Source organism: Ahaetulla prasina, chromosome 2 (assembly GCF_028640845.1).
Source record: "Ahaetulla prasina isolate Xishuangbanna chromosome 2, ASM2864084v1, whole genome shotgun sequence".
NCBI classification, from domain to species: Eukaryota; Metazoa; Chordata; class Lepidosauria; order Squamata; family Colubridae; genus Ahaetulla; species Ahaetulla prasina.
Window position 1 is genome coordinate 236,032,203 of NC_080540.1, and position 25,624 is coordinate 236,057,826.

The following is a 25,624-nucleotide window of genomic DNA, read 5'->3' on the forward strand; positions in this document are numbered from 1 at the left end:
TGTCGGATTCCGAGAAAGAAAGAAAAAAAGTCCTTTTTCTGACCGCAAGAGAGTTCTGAAGGAATTGCGCTGCGTTCTTCCTCGTCGCGCCTCCTGCTCAAGCTTGGCTTCGAATGGCGGAACACGCGCAGTTTGCGCAGAGAAGCTCCCCTACACCTGCAAGTTTTAAGAGTTTGGAAACCCAAGAAGGAGCGCGATTGAAACTCCATGCAAGATTGGGATTTGATTCTTGTTTCCCTCCCTTGATTCTTTGCTGCCCCAAAATGTTATACCTTGATGAACGTATCTTTTCTTTTATGTACACTGAGAGCATATGCACCAAGACAAATTCCTTGTGTGTCCAATCACACTTGGCCAATAAAAAAAATATTCTATTCTATTCTATTCTATTCTAATGTCATAAATGCCATTTGGAGATTGGGGGGAGGGGGGTGGATGATTGGAGGTTTTATTGAATAAAAGTAGATTGTCATTAAATAAATTTAGTGCAGGTGCCAAGCTATATAAAAATGTATTAGCCTGGGGTATTTGTCTGCCTGGCTATGAAGAAAAGATCAGCAAAGCGGTCGTTCTAGGTTTCCTTTTTTACTGACTAAAATTAGGCCAAAATGAGGAAAGGGAGGTTGAAGTATGGATACCTGAACAGTTGCTTGTTTAGCTCATCCCAAATGCTGTTCCCTGTCATCTCCAGATAGAAGAATATTGCAGGTAAAACAAACACTTCATTCTCATGTCCTCTTAATGGAGGCAAAAATATTTCTCCCATAAGGTGGCTTTTTGCCTTTGTTCCCAATTAAAATTCCCTTCTGTTGTCCTGCTTACTCTGAAACTGCCTCTTTTTACAAGGTTTGTCAAGTTTCTTTTTGTACTTCAATTTTGTAAACTATTAAAAATAAATCTCTTTAACAGATCCTCAGTAAGCTTGCTTTTGAGTACTATCAGAGTTTAAAGAGACTGTTTTAATGTTCTGTTAGTGTTTATTATAAAAGGCTTAATGCTTGTTAGATTCATAATATAGAAATATTATTCGTAAACAGAGCTACTCTTTCCTTTTGCTTTCCAAATAAACTGCATTACCAATCAACTGGCAAGGAATATTTACATTGTTGCCCTGGAAAATACTAGGCTGCAGAAAACTGACATTTAAACAAGATGGTTTATACATTCTTAAGTGTCCAGTACAAGCTTTGATAATGTCACATTTGTCATGATGCCATCACATGAATTGCACATTATGTGTACAGGTAGTCCTGAAGTTACAACCACAACCGAGTTCAAAGTTTCCTTTAGTGAGACATTTGTTAAGTGAGTTTTGCCCCATTTTACAACCTTTCTTGCCACAGCTGTTAAGTAAATCATTGCAGTTAAGTTAATAACCTGGTTGTTAAGTGAATCTGACTTCCCCATTAACTTTGCTTAACAGGGCGCCAAAGGTGATCACATAACCTTGGGACAGAGCAACTGTCATAAATATGAACCAGTTGCCAAGCAACTAAATTTTTATCCCATGATCATGGGGATGGTGCAAAGGTCACAACTGTGAAAAGCTGTTGTAAGTCACATTTTTCAGTGCCATAGTAACAGAACGGTCGCTAAATGAACTGCTGTATGTAAAGGACTACCCAAATAAAGCACAAAAACATTCTAATATAAGTTATATCACTTGTTACTCTTCACACTCTTTCGCACATCGGATGTAAAGATTATATCACTGATTTGTATTTACCAAGTAGATAAGAATTCCAATGTGATAATCATGTTTGAAGTCTTAAACAAAGCTAGAATGGCCCAGGTTCAAGTCTAGTTATGGTGGATTCCAGCATTGGAACTTCACTGGATTACCTTGGACCACTCAGTTTATCTCAGTCCAAACTTCATCATAGGCTCATTGTGGGGATAAAAATGGGGAACTGTCATGCAAGTAGTCCTCACTTATCAACCACAATTGAGAATAGCAACTGTTGCTACATGATTCAGTCATAAAAGTGAAACATCATGGGATCATGCCTGGCTTACAACATTGGTTCGTCAGTTCTGGCTGTGGTTGTTAAATGAGTCGCTGTGGACCTTAAATGTGTTGTCATGTGAATGCGGGACACTGACATCCCAGTTGCCAAATACCCAAATCGTGATCATGAGATGGTGGAAATTGGGCTGCACTGGCTGCAACTCTGAGGACCAGTCATAAGTCTCCTTTTTCAGCACCATCATATTTAAACAGGAGTCCATGGTGGCTTTTTTCAATATATATTTTATTAGGGAGTCTTATCATTACATTAACATATAAAACAATCAAGATGTGGACATAGAAATGTTAAATTCACTTTACAAAGATAAGGCTCAAGTTTACAGGTACATTTCCCGCCCTACCCATGCCAGGAATTCTTGCCCATTTGCATTTCAGAGAAATAATCCCTATTTAATTCTTCCCAGAGTTTGTGTTTATAAATATTAAACAAATCACAAAATATATGTCAAGTACAGAATGCTCTACAATATAGTCCAAGCACAAACAGAAATACACAATACTGCACCTACAAACTCTTCATATGCCATCTCTGGTACATCCCGTTCTGGAGACAAGACTCTTCTGGTTTATGTACATATCCTTCACTCTTTTCTCATTTCTGTGTCTAGAATCTAGAAAAAAGCCCTCACAATATGATCGATATATCTCTATCCCTTCATGTACATGCACGTGCCATTCATTGTATACATATCCTTATTGCACAGTTTATTCTCTGAGGTAATTAGTTCCTCAAGCAATTCAATCTTTCCCAGATCAAATTAACTAATACTAACAAAGGTTTCTGATGATTTTGGAGCAATAGTACATGGACAAGACTACATTTTAGAATCCAGGATCTATAATTAAAGAGATTGGTATTTTATAAATACCCAGAAACCAAGACAAGGGTTTGGATTTATTGCTATTATAATATTTGCAATATCTATATAGTCTACTTTTATAACTATATCTCTAAGCTTACTATTATTTTGGTTTTGGAAAACAACAATAGATGGCTCCTGACTGGGTCCTTGATTCAGCTCAAAGTTGCAAAAAGGATTAAATATGTACTAAACAATATTATTTTTTTTTGCAATGGAGTAATTAAGGAAAGGAAGAGCTCAAAAATACATTGAAGATAAAATGGTTTCAGTCACAAAAACGTTTCATATATTTACTTATAATTGAAAAGATTGCCCTAAAAAAACTACAAGTATATTTACTTTTTAGATGATGTAATACATGCAAGGGAAATTACCCAAGCTTTTCAACTAGTCAATTATATAAAAAAAGAAATCTAAAATCTAATTTAAAATTTGTGCCCTGATCCAGTTGCACTTAGCAACGGTGAGAACTCCAGAATATAAACTTTTCTAAATCAGGAGCTCATAATTTCTTCTACAATGCATATATCTTTTTTATACAAATTTACAAACACAATCTGATTTTTAATTAAGCACATGGGAATTACATGGGAGTTACCAGTAGTTAGAAAGGTTTATATATTAGAAGGTAGATGAAATATGGATTCGGTTTGTTGCACTATGGAAATGTAAATAAAAAAATATTTTAAAAGTTTTTAACTAAATTTAAAATGTACTTTAGGTACTTCATACATTTACTTGATTATTTAAAAAAAAATAATTTATTAGTTTGTAATAATAGATAGCAATTCTAAAACTTTAATAGAACAAGAAAAAAAGGCTGTAATCTTATATTCATTAATCTGCAACTAGGATCTAAACAACATATTTCAAAGGAAACAGGTATAGGACTGTACGTAAATATCCTATTGCTGGTGTAGTTAGGAAAGGGGAAGAGGGAATTTTGTGTTATGAAATCCAGATTGGCTATTCAGTTTAGTTAGTTCTTCTGCTTCTACTTCCTTACATTTGAAAATTGGGCATGTGGAAATGTTGATCTTTTCTAAATACACAAGATTTTAATCACATCCTCTTAAAGCTGGGAGTTACACAGGCACAAAATCTCCATCAAGACAACAAAGATAACAACACGCCACTGTCAAAAGGACACTTTTTATAATAAATCATGTGCATCCATTGTTAATTACATCTGGTAAGAAAGCATGCTTAAAAATAATGCATGAAATTTTAACTCTGGGATTTATCATAATGAAAAATAATGAATGTAATCAGAAACTAACTTTTTCAGGTGTCTGAAATTCACAGAAGTTTTTCATAGAAATTTCCTCTATCTTTGGAAACAGGTTAGTTTTTTTAATTGTGTATTTTAGTAATCTTAGCTTTATCTTTTTTTTAAAAAAAAAACTTACCATTTCTCTGTAACTTACAATCACGTACACTTAAAACAAAACCTCTAAATCTCCTGCAAAACAATACTTCCACTACTTTGCAAAGAACTTTCATGAGTATATCAAAGTAAAATCCAAATTGCCATCTTGAGAAAATTATATCCCACTCTTTAGTTTCAGAACAGCTTCTGTAACTTCTGTGGCGTTACACATTATATTGATCATGTATCTGCTTTTTAATATTAGTGCAGAGATCTGAGGAATAGGCAGGACAGTTTCAACAGACAAGAGAGAATGCTTAACCACTTCTGCATCCACTGACTCTTTTCTGCAAATACCCTTCCAACTATTCTATTCTGATTGTACGTACAGAAAAAAAACAATGTACAAAGAAAGGAATAAGTATCTTCTCCTCTCATGGAATTTTCACCTGTAAATCCTGGTTACACTGATTTGACCTAATGTGTAGTTCCTCTGAAACTTGTTAATTGAAAAATTAGTCTTTCACTGCCATATATCAGACATATCTATCTTCCATCCCAATTATTCATCTTGTGCATATCTTGAAGAATATTAGTGTTTTTTTAAAAAATGCTTTAAAAATTCATAATATGTCCTTGTGCATTTATTCATCTGTACACTTAAATATTTTCAGAAATTGCATTTTCTAAAAATTTACCAAAATTTTGTAAAGACATAAAAATATTTTTAAATGAAAAAATCAAACAAACAAAATAATAATAAAATCCAAGCAATATAGGCATTGGTTAGTAGATATTGTTTTACTAAGGAATATATTCAAAAGCATTCTCTTCTGTTTGTAGTTAATGCTTAAAATTAGGACACCATGGCTTGATATGATAGAAATGATAGCTTTCTCTTCAGTAATTACTGATAAAAATAGGAAAGCAAATAAAACAGACTGCTTTTTGGTTACTTAAAGGCCACTACTACATCAATTATTCAATTATGAAAAGTAAATGTAAGAATTTTGAAGTTATTGTCTATCAAAATAAAGAACCAATTGAAGATAACCTGCAGGATGTTTATGAGCACCTAAATACTGACTAAAATTCACTAGTTTTGAATATAGCCCTTAGTTTTGCGCATTTTTTTATGTTTAAGAGCTGCCAAACAAATGGCTAATGAAGTCTACTTTGCAGGCTATCCACTGTCTGAGAGGACAGTAATATTCAATGTGAAACTGTTGAAATTCTGGTGTCTGGCGGATTTCGTGGAGGAAGGAGATGTCAAGATCTGATTCCAGAAGGACAAGTAGTAGAGGGAAAACCACAAGCAATACCCCAAGCCCAACAAAAAGAAGTCTGGAAAAACTCTTCACAGCAGAGTTTATCTTCAAGTTACCCATCAAAAAGTCATAGCTCCACCTAAGTGCTTTTCGAGCTTCCTTCAACTCTTCCTCCTCTGCAACCAAAAATGCATTTTCATCCGCCTCCAGTTCCTCAAATGAATCTGTATCTTCTTTCCCATTTTCTACCCTTGGAGAAGTTTGGAACAGAAGGTCTATCTCCTCATCATTAACAGGAGTTGGGAGCAAGCTGGTACTTGGATTGTACATCAATTCTGAAATTGTTAAAGGCTCCTCTTTGATCTTCTCACCCTCCTCAACCGAAAGATCTGAACCATCATCTGTTTCTTTAGTAGGAGAGCTTGATATCACAGGGAGTGAAATGTCCTCTTCCTTTGGCAGCTGGATTCCTGTAAAATAGCACTTTTAGATTCACAAACTTACATTTCAAGGAGATAAAACTATAGACCAAACAACTGCTTGCAATTTAATAGTTAACTGATTTATATTAAGTGAAGGACAATTCTTTATAATTTAGCAAGTTAAATATAATTTGATACCATTACTCATTTTACTAAAAAAAATCCAAGTCTTTCAAAAAATAAAAATCTGCATTTTGTGCACCTGAAATGAAAATCTTTAGTTATTTCATTGTACGGAACTATAGTCCATGATTCTGAAATCATGATAAATACTATACTTGCATTATCGGACACATGCATAACATGTGTTTGCAGAAGGATGCATTATAATCTAACATCTATTAATAGATTATCGATAGCAGTAAATGAGAAAGTACAGATTGATGGGAAATAGTGGTTATCGTATGATTCTATTTCTCAAGATACAATATTAATTAATATTAGAAGGATGCCATAAGTGACAAAATGAATTATAGTATGTAAGACAGTTTGACTGAATGAACTAACTGGGGGAAACGGTTTTCATTAATCCTAATATGGTTAAACTACAAACTGCATCATTTGTATCATCTTTGTGTAATGATGCCAATATATAGATCTGTGATGGCAAACCTATGGCACACACGCCACAGGTGGCACGTAGCGCCCTCTCTGTGGGCATGTGAGCCGTTACCCCAGTTCAGCTCCGCCGCATATGCACCTCCCATCGGCCAGCTGGTTGTCAGGTCTCTATCACGCATGCGCATGGAGCGGAAGGCGTGTGGCTGCGTGCACATGTGTGGGGCAGGGCACATGCATGGGGGGTACGCGCATTGCATTTTGGGAGTTCAGGGGCACACCTGAGTATTTGCAGGTGCGCACACGCACTTTGGGCATTTGGTCCAGAAAAGGTTAGCCTATACTATCATCTAGCCTATAGTATCATGCAGATGATACTATAATTTTAATCAATTTGTGTAAACCACAGTGTGCAAATAGCATAAATCACAACAAATGATATTAAGTGCAATTGATGTTTTGCTGTCTTTAACATTTACGCTTATGCCATTTAGCTTCAAAGTTAGCAGACTTTGAGAACTTAAAAAGAGTTTTCTAAGTAAATGTACAACAAAGACTAGTTTTTTCTACAGCCTTCTAAAATTATACAACTCCATTTAGACTCCAGATTTATTTAATTACTTTTTTATGTGGGAGAACTGAAATGAGGTTTATTTTTCAATGCAAAGAACAGATAGGAATGAATGTAAGCCTTAAACTCTTAGAATGTAAAGGTATGTGCACAGAAACTTCCCTAATTCTATCCCCATAGCAACAATCTTGTAAAATAGTTTGGGATAAGAAACAGCAACAGACCCAATGATTTCAATGGATTCAAATATGTTTCATATAGCAATAGCACTTAGACTTATAGTACCACTTCATAGTGCTTTTACAGCCCTTTCTAAGCAGTTTACAGAGTCAGCATATTGCCCCCAACTGGGTCCTCATTTTACCCACCTCGGAAGGATGGAAGGATGGAAGACTGAGTCAACCTTGAGCCCAGTGAGATTTGAACTGTGAACTGCAGCTAGAAATCAGCTGAAGTAGCAGCTAGCAATCAGCTGAAGTGTAGTAGTACTGCACTCTAACCACTGTGCCACCAAGCACTACAAGTCATACCTTGATGAACGTATCTTTTCTTTTATGTACACTGAGAGCATATGCACCAAGACAAATTCCTTGTGTGTCCAATCACACTTGGCCAATAAAATTCTATTCTATTCTATTCTATTCTATTTAGCAAATACAACTTATAGCACTTACACCTCCCAATCAATGATACTGATCAATGATACTGGCTATCACACAGTATCCGATTACTGTATGAAATGAATTAACTAGTTTATTATGTAAACTATTATATATCCTGATGTTGGGGACATATCTGTCATGGACTATCAGGATAGGAAAATAATCAGTTCAGACCTACCAGATCTGCCCTGGAAAATGAAATTTTACTTCAAATAATCTTCTAATAACTTCAACTGAATCTGATCTTATACATAACAAGAAGATAGAAAAAGTTCCAGTTTTATAGTCAGGAGAATCTTTTAGAACAGCTTATATAATTGTAGAATGAATGGAAACTTGTTATATATATACTAATAGGAGAAAAAAAATCTAAAATTATTTGCAAAGTCACTGCATGTTACCTATATTAATTAAGAAATAACAGACTGTATAATGTTCAATTTCTTCAAAAGGTAGATTTTAATTTAAAAAGAATGGAGAACTGATCATTTAAAAAATTTAATCTCAAGTAATATAGCAACACATTTAACTATCTATTCTAAATTCAGATTAGGAAATATTCCTACAGTCTTTAGTAATTACTATTAGAAATATGACCCTTATAAAAACATGAATTATGATTGTTTCAGATCTAGTATTTAGTTTTCAGTTGCTCAGTTTTATTCTTTTTTATTTCATACTTGAAAAGGTCATCTTATGTGAATATGTATTGAATAGAATTAGATAAACTGGAAAATTGGGCAGCTTATTGCCTACTGGAGAAAACTGTATTTTAAAAGATTATATCAAAATATTCTCTCATTTCATGTTACGTTCAAAGCCACAATACAAAATTGACATTTTTCTGACTTTAGTTACATCATCACAATAATGGGGATGATGATGGTAATGATGATGATAAAGACAAAGGATTAAAAGTGTAGTTCATACAGAGCACATTAATACAACATAGTACAAAATTAAAATGGAACAAGACCACTTTTTCAGTATGGACATGATTTTAAAACATGATGTAAATTCATTTAAGTTGCATTTTCGTCATACACAAATATGGAGGAAAAAAAGCTCAAAATGCTTTCAAAGGGCCTTTTAATAAAGTTTAGTAAAAATGGTCTCAAAATGGCTGCAGGCCTAAATTTAATTTCTCTGCATGCACATGCTCACAGAAAATTTTGCATACATACATACCCATCACGCTATTCTCTTTTGGGTTAAGCAACATTTTGAAAAATGCAGAAAAAGAATAAGAGATAGTAAGCAAAATAAATTATATAGAGGAGATAAGAGAAAAGAAGAAATCTGATTTACACCATTATCATTCATTATACTTCATATTTTTCTTATCCCAGCAATCCATCCTTACAGCCACAATGTCCATGCATTGCATCATACACTACATTTATTTCTTATACTGTAATATCTCATCTCTGCCTTTTTAAAAAAATTTATCAATTCTATCTATTCAGGTTCTCTCAATCCAGTCGTCTCTAATATATTTCTTTTGGAATTCAATCTTCATTCATTCTAACTACAGCATGGGTGTCAAACTCGCAGTGTCACGTTGCCATCACGTGACGTATTGCGACATTTTTTTTCTCGTTCACAGAGCTGGGGTGGGAGTGGTATGCGCATGATGTATCTGGCCCACGGGCCACCAGTTTGACACCCCTGAGCTACAGAACCAACTTCTCAAAATATTTCCTTCATGTTAGTGATTCATCATTCAGCATGTGTTTATTTTTTACCCTATTCTTGTTTTATAATACATCCAACACTTAAGTTACTTATTTTTACTGCATATAATTTACATTTCTTTTAAGATACTCTCTTATTTACATAGAATAAATTGTACTGTAGCTGTTTTTAACATCTTTTGTCATTTGTTCTGCAAAACATTTTTTTACTACTAGTTCTTACTTTTTTATTGTCTTAATTCTTTCGTCTTTAGTAAAAAGTCTGCCAAGATACATGTTCATCCATATGTCCCATTGCCCTTTTTTTCTATGCACAACTTTAATTCACTTAATTTTATCAAATTCAACTACCCTAGCCTTTGATATATTAAGTTCCAGATCCATTACTTTGGTTCACTTTAGATAACATTTACAGCACGTCACCAGCTGCATTCAAACAGCAATAGCAGCTAAACTTATATACCGTTTCACAGTGTTTTACATTCTTCTCTAAACAATTTACAGAGTCAGCATATTGCCCCTAACAACAATCTGGGTCCTCATTTTACCGAAGAATGGAAGATTGAGTCAACCTTCTACCAGTGAAATTCGAACTGCCGAACTGCTGGCTGCAGTACTGCATTCTAACCACGGCGCCACCACGGCTCAATTGCAACATTCATGTTTCCATTCAACATATCTCTAATATTACAAGCATTTATTATCCATTTATCCATAAATGCATTGAACAATCAAAAGGATATTATACATTTCGCCTTATTCATTATTCAATGTCGAACCATTCACTAGGGTTTCCTTTTTTCTCTCATATTTGTTTTACTTCCACCATTTACTGTTCTTATCACATACATCAACTAATATTCAGTTCAATATTTCTGCCAAGCTATCTCATAATTCTAGGCTGATGACTTTATCATAGGTTTTTCTAAATCAACAAAATTCTGTAAGCTTGGTCACAATGCATACATTTTTTCAGTATTTTGTTAAATTGCATAAATCAATCTTCACATCTTATTCCAGGCACAAAGACTCATTGCCCTTCCCAAACTATGTGTGTGGGTGAGTGTGCCTAGGTAGTTTGTAACATCTCTGTAAACAAGATCATTCAGTACCCATACATAAATATTGCTAATAATGTTGAAGCTGAAATCTTACATCACTATGTCACACATATTAATAAGGTAATTCTATGAAAGTAATGCACTGTGTGCCAGATCTTGATGTGATAAGTCTCACCCACCTTATTTCTGTATTCAGATATTGTAGTGAAATGAATGGGATGTTACCACAAAGAAGTAGTAGGAGTATGCCATAAAACTTGACAGTCAAGATTCTAAAAAGAGGGAGTTTCTAAAGGAAACTCAGATAATGTAGTCCTTCAAATGACCCATGAGTATTAGATAATTTTGTGATACTATTCCCTGCAGGTTATATTTAGCCCCTATCAGCTCCTTCATCATCTCGACATAGGAATATTGGGTCCTGGATACATGTCAGAATGTCTTCCCATGTATTCGTCCCCAACACTTAGCTTGGTATCTGAGAATCTATTTCAAATGTTTATGCTGGCTGAAGTACAGAAATTCTGTAAAAAAAAAACAGAACCTCTTCAATGCTGGCAAGTGATCTATGGAATATCATTCCAACAGAACCAGCACTGAATGCATACGGACATTTGGAAAGAACTAAGAACTGCTTTTCTGCAATGTCTGTTGTCTGCCTTTATAATTGGCAGTACTGTATCTATGTTCTATTATTACAGTGCTGGTGATTTATTTTTTTATTTAATTTATTATTATAAAATTAATTTATAGTAAAGTGGTCTGATTGCCTACTTTAAAACATGCTTAAAATATTTACATTGTTGATGCTTCGGACAGTATTAAAATCATAGTTCATGTAATTTACATGAATTACATGTAATCATGTAATTTAATTTTATTGAAGTGAAAATATTTTTGCAGAAATACCTTCATTCTTAGCATCAGGAATTCTATTTGCAAAAGACGACGAATAAAGCAGGGGTTCTCAAATTTTAAAGAACCACAGTGCCTTAAAATGATATATTAACTTGTGTGCAACAGCACCCTTGCCATGAATGAAATTAAAATCAAAATTAAAATATACAAATCCCAAGCACGGACAGAGAATGCATATATCCACCTCACTAGTGCAGCCATTTCAACATGCCCTCATGTTTTGAAATATGCCCAGGCCTGATGACATAACCAGGTTTTGAACAATTTACAGAACATCAAAAGGAATGGAGCCAACTTAACCTTGGAAGGAGGGAGAGAATGTTCTATAAGGCAGTGCCAAAGTAGAGAAACGGGACCTGCCTCCTGGGACATACCAAATCTAAGTCCCTTGTTGATAGTAACCATAACATGCCTTTTGGCCAGAACTACTGGGATGGGCTAGTCTGAGAGAAGCAATTCGTAGATAACCTGGTCATATGCAATGAAGGGCATTAAATGTTAAAACCAGTACCCTGAATTGGATCCAGAAGCAATCTGGCAACCAATGCATCTTACAGAGCAGAGGTGTGAAGTATGATGTTCTAGAAGCCTGTGCTGCCTCATTCTGAACCAGTTGATAAATCCTTTTATTGGGATTATAAATGAACAATAAATAAATATACCATTTAGTTTTAATAATTAAATTTTCCAGTAATCTGAATCTGTCAGGTAGTACAGGCTCCCACTTCGTGCTTCCAGAAGCAAAATGAAAAGCATGGTTCTACCAAGGTTTTGACCACACTCCCACTTTCCACAATTCTGGTCAGGTTTTAAAAGTATTTGAGATCTTAAATACTCTCTTTGAAAACTGTTTGTGACTCAAGAGGATCCTGAGCCACAGTTTGAGGACCATTGCCACACAGATTTATTATCACTTTCCTGAAAGAAAGATGTCCTAGAATTTATTTCACAAAGTTGCACTATTAGTAATAAAATAGGGTATAACATTTCTGAGAATAATCCCTTTGGTCTTCCTCAGCTGAAGTATTCTTTTTTCCCCCCAATTTAACATGGTTTTTTGATGAGGGTACTTGGGCATAATGGTTCCCTAAGGATATCTATAAGTTTTAAGTGTCATGGAATTGTACTATCTATAATTCATAGATTCATGCATGCCATGCATTTACTTCAAAGACATTGAAAACTAAATGTACATTTTCCTCAGCGTATTAAATACTTGGTTAAAATGATAACTTAATATACAATTGAACTCCATCTGTTAGAAGGACATTCCTCACTGAATGCTTTCCTTTTCCTAGGTTATCCTAGCCTTCCCCAGCTGTTTGCTCTTTTGGATAAAGGGGAAAGCATTCAAATCCCAATGCTATAATTTACTATCCCCTCTGTTTTGACCCTTATCAATATTCAAAAATATCAGAGGAAAAAGGGGCATCGTCTTTAAAAAATATTTAAATAAAACCAGGCAAAAATGAACTTACCAGCACTTTTGGCTGTGATCCTCGACCCATGCCTCAGCAAACGAATGCATACATCTTTACTACAGTGGTTAACCATTCGCAAATGGATACTCCTCCGGGTTTGGATTTTTACTAGGCATTTCACCATATTGACTAAAAGCTATCTTTTCTATTTCAGCTTTAATAAACTAGCTACCCATACCAGCTGTGACCTTTACCAAGTTTCCACTGTGTCCAGCTTGGAAGAGTCCAGCTGAATGAATCAAATAACAGCTTCTAATTCGGCCAATAGAAATTGCCTACTAGAGCACAGAGTGAGTATCTATTTTTAAACCCTTCCAACTGGCTCATAATATACAAAGTATTTGAGATCTTAAATACTCTCTTTGAAAACTGTTTGTGACTCAAGAGGATCCTGAGCCACAGTTTGAGGACCATTGCCACACAGATTTATTATCACTTTCCTGAAAGAAAGATGTCCTAGAATTTATTTCACAAAGTTGCACTATTAGTAATAAAATAGGGTATAACATTTCTGAGAATAATCCCTTTGGTCTTCCTCAGCTGAAGTATTCTTTTTTCCCCCCAATTTAACATGGTTTTTTGATGAGGGTACTTGGGCATAATGGTTCCCTAAGGATATCTATAAGTTTTAAGTGTCATGGAATTGTACTATCTATAATTCATAGATTCATGCATGCCATGCATTTACTTCAAAGACATTGAAAACTAAATGTACATTTTCCTCAGCGTATTAAATACTTGGTTAAAATGATAACTTAATATACAATTGAACTCCATCTGTTAGAAGGACATTCCTCACTGAATGCTTTCCTTTTCCTAGGTTATCCTAGCCTTCCCCAGCTGTTTGCTCTTTTGGATAAAGGGGAAAGCATTCAAATCCCAATGCTATAATTTACTATCCCCTCTGTTTTGACCCTTATCAATATTCAAAAATATCAGAGGAAAAAGGGGCATCGTCTTTAAAAAATATTTAAATAAAACCAGGCAAAAATGAACTTACCAGCACTTTTGGCTGTGATCCTCGACCCATGCCTCAGCAAACGAATGCATACATCTTTACTACAGTGGTTAACCATTCGCAAATGGATACTCCTCCGGGTTTGGATTTTTACTAGGCATTTCACCATATTGACTAAAAGCTATCTTTTCTATTTCAGCTTTAATAAACTAGCTACCCATACCAGCTGTGACCTTTACCAAGTTTCCACTGTGTCCAGCTTGGAAGAGTCCAGCTGAATGAATCAAATAACAGCTTCTAATTCGGCCAATAGAAATTGCCTACTAGAGCACAGAGTGAGTATCTATTTTTAAACCCTTCCAACTGGCTCATAATATACAAAGTAATTAACAGCAAATACCAACCGTTCCCTTAACAGTTGTTAATTAACAGCTGCACTATATATACTAGTCTAAGCACTTGAACTGTTTACTGCATTGTAACGCAGACTACTGAAGCAACAGATATAAAAGTTCACACACACACACACACACACATTAGAACCAAACTAAGTCATTATGATTTTGTTTTTTAAATTTGAACCTACATTTTTAATTAACTGTAGAAGTAATCCTGTTAATTCAGTTTAATGGTTGTAAAAGTTGAAGGTATAAATACTGTATTAAGGTTGGCAGGATGGGTTCTAGTGTTTTCCAGACCTGAGGCATTTTGTCTTAGTCCCAAGGCTATCACACAATCCCACTGAGTTTTAATTCATAAAAGTGGAAAGAAGAAACCTAGAATTTAAATCCTAGAGCACAGATATAGAAAGCCTCTGACTTCTTTGCACTGGGGTGAATAATAATGTAATGTAGCCAAATAATAGCTAGGAACCTTCTCCCAAATGTAAAAAACTTTAATTCAGAACCAAATGAATGCAAATCTAAGATTTACTGGCAAGCCTGGCTCTGATGTTTGCTGCTTCTGTATCTGCTATTGTAGGAAAACCTTGCACACATCTAGGAGTCATGAAATAGAAACAGAAGTAGTGTTTTTGCTAGTGGTAATTGATGTTGAACTGCACTATTCTAAGTATACAGTAGATAGTAATCATTTGGACCAACAGTTGGTCTTCTGATATTGTCCCCAAGGATGACTGTACAAAAAGAGTGATTTATGACCAGTTCTTGCACTTATGAGTGCTGCAGTGTCCCCATAGCAATGTGAACACACTCCAAGCAACCAGTTTGCATTTACAAAAGTTGCAGCATCTTGGGTGTCACATGATCAACATTAGTGACATTCCCAACCAGCTTCTGACAAGCAAAGTCAATGGGGAGAATCCATATTCACTTAACAACTGTGGCAAAAATGGTTGTAAAATCAGGCATGACTCACTTAACTACATTGTTTAAGGACTGAGGTTCCAGTCCCAATTGTGGTTTTAAGTCAAGGACTACTTGTATTTCTGTTACAACATGACGATTCCAGTGTACCTACAAAATCAGAAGTGATCTGAGGAGAAAAGTGCTCTAACACACTGCTATATAAATCCAAAGGAGTGTGTTTGTTAAGTCCTTCCCACAGAAAAATTATTTTATAAGGATCATGAGATCAGAGCGATCTAAGGTGATTCCAAGAGACACATGATAGGAATATTCACAGGAATTCTCTTGGTTCAAAGTTTTGAAAGCAAGAGGCCCTACATAAATCTCATGACGAGGAGAAAAGGTATTGGCAATTAATATACAATTTAATATTCAGATTGTAGAAATAAATACAACTGCAGAATTGCATCAAGACAAGATCAAAGTAAACAAAATACACAGAGTATTCCCAAAATACCGTATCAGTTTTATTTTCCAAAGCCATCCAAATCCAAGAAGGAAGAAGCCTTTATAAAACGTTTGATGATTTGCACAAGCACAGTCTATATTGCTCTAAATGCAGTGATTGTATGTTTCATATCTCCAAAGGTTACAAAAACATAGCAGTAATGCAGTGGTAGGTTTCAATTTTTTTTACTACCGGTTCTGTGGGTGTGGCTTGGTGAGCATGGCATGGCTTGGTGGGTGTGGCAGGGGAAGGATACTGTAAAATCTCCATTCCCACCCCACTCCAGGAAAAGAATACTATAAAATCTCCATTCCCTCCCCAATCCAGGGGAACGTTGCTGCAAAATCCCTATTTCCTCCCGATCAGCTGGGACTCAGGAGGCAGAGAATAGATGGGGGCGGGGCCAGTCAGAATTATTACTACTGGTTCTCCGAACTACTCAAAATTTCCGCTACCGGTTCTCCAGAACTGGTCAGAACCTGCTGAAACCCACCTCTGCAGTAATGTACAGGTAGTCCTTGACTTACAACAGTTCATTTAGTGACTGTTCAAAGTTACAACAGCACTGAAAAATTATTTAGGACCATTTTTCACACTTATGACCGTTGCAGCATCCTCATGGTCACATGATCAAAATTTAGATGCTTGGCAACTGATTCATATTTTTAACGGTTGCAGTGTCCTAGGGACACGATCCACATTTGAGACCTTCTAACAAGCAAAGTCAATGGGAAAGCCAGATTCACTTAACAACAAATGTGTTACTAACTCAACAAATGCAATGATCCACTTAACAACGGTGGCAAGAAAAAGTCGAAAAATGGGGCAAACTCACTTAACAAATGTTTCACTTAGCAACATAAATTTTGGGCTCAACTGTGGTCATAACTCGAGGACTGCCTGTAATGTCTTCACCAGGGCTAAAATGTGTGGCCTTCTGAAGGTTGTTAGATGTAGGCAAGATCTGGAAACAGACTCCACAAGAAATATTGAAAATCAGTTCTATTGATATAGATTATAGTAACATATTCTTGAAAGTGTTTTCACTTTTCTTCACATTATACAAAGAATATCAGGATGGAGGCACTTTAATGTCCTCTTTCTATTCTGGACTTATTTTTTGCTAAATCCTGCATTTCTTGGTTCTCTTCACAGGGCAGGTTTTTTTTGGTGGTGGGGGGGGATACAGGATGGTTGATTTAAGGCAACATAGGCATATGAAGAATGGGGTCATATGAATGAGTGAACTCGCCACATTACTCTTTTCCTCCTGGGATCCTAAGCTATGGGAATGCCTGGGAAAGAGGGTTAAAACAGCCCCACTCTTCTTCTTTTTTATTTGCATTTATATCCCGCCCTTCTCCGAAGACTCAGGGCGGCTTACACTATGTTAGCAATAGTCTTCATTCTATTTGTATATTTATATACAAAGTCAACTTATTGCCCCCCAACAATTTGGGTCCTCATTTTACCTACCTTATAAAGGATGGAAGGCTGAGTCAACCTTCTGCAGTAATTGCAAGCAGCTGCTGTTAATAACAGACTGTCTTACCAGTCTGAGCCACCAGAGGCCCCTTCTTAAGGGAAGAGCATGTCCCATAAAATGGACCAGAAATCAAGTACTGCATGGGTATAGGTTGGTGAAAAAGGAGTCAAGCCAAAGACAGGAGAGAAGTGAGCAAGGAGCTTACAACACAAGAGCAAGCAGAGGGATGGGGGGGGGGGGGAAAGCATAATTAGGGTTTGCAAAAGAAGCCACCCAAACAAACAGCCCAGGCACAGAATACAAACCAACCCACGAAGATGCCCTGTGAATGTGTGTGTGGGGACGGGGGAGGCCCATTCATTAGTCTATAAAGGAATGAAAAAGGTTTTCATATGCAAATGGGCTTAGTTGGCTAGAAGAGATGAAGACCTGGAGAACAAGGAAACACTCAAAGAGCTAGTTAAAAGTTGAGAGGAACACAGTGCTACAAACATATAGACATGGAGACAGAAATTCAAAGATTAAGGAAGATATAAATAGTTGTAAACTTGTACTAATGGGAAAAAGATAGGTAGGAAGAATTTAAGAATGAAGCATAGAATTAGCATTAAAATTAGGAATAGAAAGAAAGAACTAATTTTATATAATAAAACAACTTCTATGAGTTAAAAATGTAGCATTTATAATCTGTGCCAGATTAAGAAAATCCCTAAGAGATTATTAGAAGTGGGATTTGATACAGTAACCAGACATAAATAAAAGGCCTGCGTGAAAAAGAAAACATTTTTTAAAAAACTTAAGTCTGAACCTTAATCATCTTCATGTGAGAAGGATGGTTTATATTCACACAATCTTCAACTTTTGTCAACCTTCCTTTTTCCACTAACATACTCAAATAGTACATGTTCATATATGCATGGATGCTGCAATTAACTATTGTCACAGAGAGTTTGTTTCTCATGTTGGGGACAATGCTCTGTCTACTTATATTGCCAGAATGTTTATAAGGATGCTTCCAAAGTGGGAGAGTAACAAAGGAAAACCTGGTCTTGGATTGACAAAATAAAAATGCAGGGAACAGGTAGAATTATTTGAATATGTAGGTACATAATTCTGTACTGTTAAAGAGAGTTGACCAACTGGAAGCTGTTCTGCTTGCAATGGAACTTAGCTGCATTGTTATTTGAGAAGCCAGTAGCCACTGAGTTCCTGAATAGGAAAGCTTGACAGACACACCCTACCACATGGACAGACACACATACACAATATCAATACTCACCAAGAGACCTGGGGGCACGAATACGGGGAGGAGTATCACGTGGAATGGAGAAAGAGCCAGATTTCCAAGTTGTAAGGCTTCCAGGAAGGAGTACAGGGATGGGGTCATGCTGTACCAGGTGGGGACTGATAGCAGGATCTTCCCCTGACAGGATATAAAAATAGCAGCAGCAGTTAAGGGAAAAAGATGCTACATTAAGAGCTTCTCAGTCACACTACCAAAGAAACCCAATATAATGTAATGAAGAATTAAGAAAATGTAGCTATGGAGGCCTTCCCAGGTGCAATATTGAGTGGACACAATTCAGTTACATGAACTTTTATCTAAAAGTGTTCCTTGACTACTTGAGAAGGACAGCTGTTTGTATATTTTGTACTTGGAAATGATAGAATAGGTTGTGACTTAGTCTATCCCATGGCAGTATTTCCTTAAATGTTTTAAGGAAAAAAATTAACAATAATCTATCCTAAGATGATTTAGATCAGGGATGTCAAACTAGATTCCTTTGAGGGATGGATCAAGACTATTTTCCCGTGTGCTGCCGTGGGGAGGTATGGAGCGGGGAATGGGGAGCGGAGGGGGAGAGACAGAACAGAAACCTCCTGTAGCACCCCTCACGGTCCATTTTTGGCCAGCAGAATGAGGCAGGAGGCCACGGAGACCAAAAATGGGCCACAGAGGGGCCTCATCGGCCTGTCCTTTGATACTTCCAGGCCAGCCCTGTGGACCATGGGCTGGATTTGGCCCATGGGCCTTGAGTTTGACACCCCTGACTTAGAAGATACTGTGTTTAGATCAACAGCTCCAGGCAATGAGAAGTAGTAAAAAACTGATGTCTCAGAATGAACCCCCATTTATTAAATGAAAAATCTAATTGATGATCAAGATGAATCAGTTTCCACTCTTTTTATTAAAGATCTAGTATTCTATAATCTAAATAATATTTTGCAATAATTTAAAACTGCCCCGGATGCATTTTCATAAGCAACATACCAACAATTGTCCAACAATTTTCTTAGTTATATGAATGAAAATAACTTTTCAAACATATAAATACAATAGGTGTGTTTTGAACAATTGATCACTGTTGAACTTTATTGATCTGCTTTATAAAAATAAAAACAGAAGGAGGCCTCTTAGCTTAGACTTGCCTTCATCAGAAAGAACCTCTTCCTGGTCATCTGGTGATGGATGGAGAGGTTGCAGAGGTTCCATGTTTATTATGAGTTGTTTGCTTAAAGAATAAGAGCTACGGCTTTGAGTAATGTTGGTTCTGGGAAGAAAGGGAATAAATTATCCTACTAACTATATAATAAATTACAGTAGGTTGTAAGTACGTATGTAAATACATACATGGAGAGACTTATATGGCATATAAAAAAAGAATCTTTTTGCAATCTTCTTCAGAATATTTATTTGTACAAAACTTGTTGCAGAAAGTTTGAAGTTATTTACTTTTGTTTCTTGTAATGCCTAGTGAAACCTGAATCAGTGAAATAGAAATATGCAATTATTACAAGTAGTCCTTGAATTAGAACTATTCAGTGACTGTTTGACATTACAATGGCACTGAAAAAGACTTATTTTTCACACTTACAACTGCTATAGCATCCCTATAGTCACATAATCAAAATTCGGATGCTTAGCAATTAGTTCATATTAATGACAGTTGCATTGAACCAGGGAAAGAGCCCTGGTGGCATAGTGGTTAAAATGCAGTATTGCAGGCTAACTCTGCTCACAGTCTAGAGTTTGATCCTTATGGGTTCAAGGTTGACTTAGCCTTCCATCCTTCTGAGGTCAGTAAAATGGGGACCCAGATTGTTAGGGGCAATATGCTGACATTTTAAACCGCTCAGAAAGTGCTATAAGGCACTATGGAGCTATAAGGCACTATGGAGCAGTATAAGTGCTATTGCTATGTGATCATAAGCAAACTGAAAAGCAAAGTTAATGGAAAAGACAGATTCACTTAACAACCATGTTACTAATTTAACAACTGCAGCAATTCACTGAACAACTGTGGCAAGAAATGTTGTAAAATGGGGCAAAACTCTCTTAACAACTATCTTGTTTAGCAACAGAAATTTTAGGCTCAGTTGTGGTCATAAGTTGAGGACTACCTGTATACCAAAATGATTTGAGAACATTTGGATTTTCCTGATCTGATGGATTGGGATTTGAATTAAAAGGTTGCCCCTTACTGAAGGGAATAAGTCAGGGAACACTAAAAAAAAATCCTATAATGTAAATGATTATAAATCCTTCAGCTCCTATTACATATTAAAAGCCAATAGCAATGTATTATTGCTGGGAGAACAGTAATTAAATGTAAGTTATGTAACTTTTCAATTTGTAATATAGGTCAATGTTAGAAGATTCTTTAAATGTTTTAGATCAGAAAGTACCTGTGCACTTCTGGAGGCTCCCTCTGGATCTTTGAACTTGCTTCAACAACTTCTTTTGCAACTTTTCCACTGTCACAAAATATACATGTTAAGAACCAAACTTTGTATGATAAAAAAAAAAATTTGCTGTGCAGTAACCAATCCTTAAAGCAATTCATATATTAGAAGGATAACAAGCAATGGAAAACCTTTGTCTTTAGATGTCTATGGAGATTCTCAAGTCATCCGGGTCATGGTTGTCCCAAAGGTGCTTTTTCAAAAGGCAGCTGAGCTTTCTTGTTTTCTTTGAAGATGTTTCACTTCTCATTCTTCTTGGATGAGAAGTGAAATGTCTTCAATGAAAAATAAGGAAGTCCAGTTGCCTCTTGAAAAAGCACCTTTGGGACTTCGTCTTTAGAAACAGAGTTGAATATTCAAAAAGTATTATTGTGGAATGTTGGAACTATATCCTTAGAGAGCTGGCGTTTTAATTATGGCAACATTCTTCTAATAAGGACTGCAGTTATTTACTTTATCTATTTACTTATTTAAGCTAATCTTTCGGTAATATCACCAGAGAGCTAATGCTGAACTTTTTCTTCTATATCTGTGCGTTAGTTTGATCAGACAATTTTATATATTTTATATTATATATATGTGTGTGTGTGTGTGTGTGTGTGTGTGTGTGTGTGTGTGTGTGTGTGTGTTTTCTGAGGTTTTCACGGGTGTTTGTATGTAGGTCTTCGGTTGTTCGGGTTTTCTCCCGTGTAAAATTGGAAGTGTCTTGGCGACGTTCCGACAAAGTTTCATTCGTCATCTTCAGGCTTCAGCTTCGTGCTTCTGGGAGCAATGTGTGATCGCAGCTGTTTCCTCCTTTTAACTGCTAGTGGGGGTTTGCACTGATTGGGTGGGAGCTTGGCTATGCTCTGATTGGATGGGGGGTTTTATGTGCTCTGATTGGCTGGGGGTGTGTCCTGTTTGGGTGGGGGCTTGGTTGTGCTTAGATTAGTTTGAGTTGCAGGGGGATTTGAGCTGGTGAGCTGCATTGCTGTTCTTTGGCTTCGTGGTCGTGCTACATTTTCATAGTGGGTGTCAGTCTGCTGCATGTATGGATTGGAGGGGTTTGAAATGGCTAATATTGCAGCTGCGGTCTGGCTTCTGGTCCTTGGTCGTGCTTCATGATCAGTGTGGGTTTGGGTCTGCTTTCTGGGTGGATGTGCGATGGTGACATCCTGTGCGGACCTCGTGAGTGTGGGTCTGGTGTCATTCCTCGTGTTAGGGACCCATTTGTCAATAAGGACGGGTTAAATCAGACTCGAAATCTCCAACATCCTTTGCACCAGCAAGCCACCCAAAAGCAACTTACCCAAAGAGGAACAGACAGCACTACTTAACCTGAAAAAAGACACCAGCATAATAATCCTACCAGCAGACAAGGGCAACGCCACGGTGGTTATGAACACATCTGACTACCAAACCAAATTAACCAACCTACTCCAAGACCCTGCATACAAGCCCCTAAAAACAGACCCCACCACCTACCTAGAAAAAACCACTAGATCCAAAATAAAAGCCTCCCCCATCAGCGAAGAAATCCAACAAAGAATCATTCCCAGAGAGAAATCATCCAGATGCCCTAAGCTCTATGGTCTCCCCAAGATACACAAAGAAGGAACCCCACTCAGACCCATAGTCAGCTCCATAGGCTCACCTCTACAAAACCTAGCCAAATTTCTCGCCAAACAACTACAGCCCTATGCAGAATCCATCACCTCACACGTAAAAAACTCATTCCAGTTCATAGAGATCATAAAGAAACAAAACTTACAGCCCAGCGACCTACTCGTGAGCTTTGATGTCATATCCCTCTTCACCCAAGTGCCAATCAAAGAAGCCTTGACAGCTATCCAAAACAAATAGAACCCCCACAAGCACATCCTAGATCTGACCAACCACTGCCTATCCAACACATACTTCATCTATAACGGACAAAAATACAAACAAATAGAAGGAGCACCCATGGGATCACCCCTCTCACCTGTCATTGCCAACCTCTACATGGAACACTTTGAAACACAAGGTCTAGAAAAATCTGATCACAAACCCAAACTCTGGCTCAGATACATAGATGACACCTTCATAATCTGGCCACACAGGAAAGAAAAACTTGACAACTTCCTCACACACTTCAATAGCCTACACCCCAAAATACAGTTCACCATGGAAACAGAAGTTAACAACCAACTTCCCTTCCTAGATGTCCTAGTCTACAGGAAACCCAATGGCTCCCTAGGACACACCATCTACCAGAAGAAAACACACACAAACCGCTATCTGCACGCATTCTCATACCACCACCCAGCACAGATCAACTCCGTAGCCAAGACACTCATCTCCAGAACAAAACGCTTAGCTGACGAACAACACCTAAAAACCGAACTACACACTCTCACTAACGTACTAACTTCCAATGGATTCCAGAGAAATAAAATTACCAAACTAATCCAAAAAGAGCCTCCCACTAAAATCCAAGACAGAGAACAAGAAAATGGCACAGCCCTCCTCCCATATATAAAAGGCACCACAGACAGAATTAGCAAGATCCTCCACAAACACAACATCAAGACAGCATTCTGCACAAATCGAAAAATATCCACCATCCTAAGAAACCCCAAAGACAAAATTGAGTTAGAAAATCAATATATATATATGAAATCCCATGCACCTCCTGCCCCACCACATACATTGGACAAACCAACAGAAGAATAAGTGCACGCATTGAAGAACACAAGAACTCAGTCAAAAAAGAGGAACCAACTTCTTCCCTGGTCCAACACCTTAAAGCCACAGGACATGATATTGACTTTACAAAGACCAGAACTATTGCCAAAACTGAACACTTTAACAACAGAATAATCAGAGAAGCCATCGAGACAGAAAAACGCCCACACAACATGAACAAACGAGATGATACCTCCCGCCTACCAGCCATTTGGAAACCCGCCCTTATTGACAAACGAGTCCCTAACACGAGGAATGACACCAGATCCACACTCACGAGGTCCACACAGGATGTCACCACCACACATCCACCCAGAAAGCAGACCCAAACCCACACTGATCATGAAGCACGACCAAGGACCAGAAGCCAGACCACAGCTGCAACATTAGCCATTTCAACTGCCTCCAATCCATACATGCAGCAGACCCACTATGAAGATGTAGCACGACCATGAACAGGTAGCCAAAGAACAGCAATGCAGCTCACCAGCTCAAATCCCCCTGCAACTCAAACTAATCTAAGCACAACCAAGCCCCCACCCAAACCGGACACACCCCCAGCCAATCAGAGCACCAAAAAAAACCTCCCATCCAATCAGAGCACAGCCAAGCTCCCACCCAATCAGTTCAAACCCCCACTAGCAGTTAAAAGGAAGAAACAGCTGCAGTCACACATTGCTCCCAGAAGCACAAAGCTGAAGCCTGAAGATGACAAATGAGACTTCGTCGAAACGTCGCCAAGACACTTCCAATTTTACGCGGGAGAAAACCCCAATAACCAAAGACCTACGTATATATATATATATATATATATATATATATATATATATACATACACACACACACACACACACACACACTTACATACATACATACATACATACATACACACAATTTTATATATTTATTTTCTATATATTAACAACTGGTGTCAAGATTTAAAAGTAATTTACAAATTCTGTGACAACAATTTAGAGACTTTAATTATCAACTGCAAACCATACTATTCGCCTCGTGAATTTTCCTCATTTCTTCTAATTGCTGTTTATGTCCCACCACAAGCCTGTGTAAACAAGGCATTACGAACTCTAGCTGACCAAATCATGGAGGCTGAAGCCAAACACCCTGATTCACTGGCCATTGTTTTGGGAGATCTAAACAAGGCAAACTTAAGGAAAGAGCTACCAAAATACTTTCAGCATGTCAATTGTCCCACCAGAGGCAAGAATACTCTAGACCATTGCTACACAACACTAAAAGATGCTTATCGGTCTTTACCACGTGCAGCTGTAGGACAGTCTGATCATAGCATGATTCACCTTGTACCTGCTTACAGGCAAAGACTTAAAACCACAAAACCAACAATTAAATCAGTGAAGACCTGGACGGAGGAGTCAAAATTAAAGCTACAGGCATGCTTTGACTGCACTGATTGGAATATTTTTGAAGATACCTCTGCAGACCTGGATGAACTCACAGATACTGTAACATCATATGTCAGCTTCTGTGAAGACCTATGTGTATCTACAAGGAACTTGCGAATATACAGTAACAACAAACCTTGGTTCACACCTAAACTTGAGCAGCTACGACATTCCAAAGAGGAAGCCTACAGAAAAGGTGATAAAATGCTGTACAATCAGGCCAGAAATGCACTAACAAGGGAGATCAGAGCAGCAAAAAGAAGCTACTCTGAAAAGCTAAAGAATCAGTTTTCAGCAAATGAACCAGCAAACATGTGGAAAACTCTTAAAAATATCACCGGCTATGGCAAACCTCCTTCCCAGGCTGAAGGTAATCAACAACTGGCAGATGACCTGAATGAGTTTTACTGCAGGTTTGAAAGGAAACTACAGCCACCTATCTCCACAACCCCCATCTCAGACACACCAACAACAGCCAAGCCTCCTACAACTGACCCCATTTCATTGGGTTCACAACCCCTAGTGATCACAGAAAAGG

General features: G+C 37.1%; 1 protein-coding gene and 1 long non-coding RNA gene across 9 annotated transcripts in view; one reads left to right on the forward strand and one right to left on the reverse strand.

The window, feature by feature from the left end:
- The window catches only part of LOC131193034 (uncharacterized), a 134,761-nt gene that overhangs the window by 55,303 nt on the left and 53,834 nt on the right, over positions 1–25,624 (forward strand). The gene's annotated exons all lie outside the window — the stretch shown is intronic.
- The window catches only part of FRMD3 (FERM domain containing 3), a 104,556-nt gene continuing 81,171 nt past the window's right edge, over positions 2,240–25,624 (reverse strand). For all 7 annotated transcript variants that reach the window (XM_058172769.1, XM_058172770.1, XM_058172768.1 and 4 more), the window contains 4 exons: positions 20,903–20,971; positions 19,646–19,767; positions 18,495–18,638; positions 2,240–5,999 (listed from right to left, as the gene is read on the reverse strand). In XM_058172769.1, the coding sequence (XP_058028752.1) occupies positions 5,401–5,999; positions 18,495–18,638; positions 19,646–19,767; positions 20,903–20,971 (934 nt within the window). In that variant the 3' untranslated portion in view covers positions 2,240–5,400. The remainder of the gene's footprint in view (positions 6,000–18,494; positions 18,639–19,645; positions 19,768–20,902; positions 20,972–25,624) is intronic.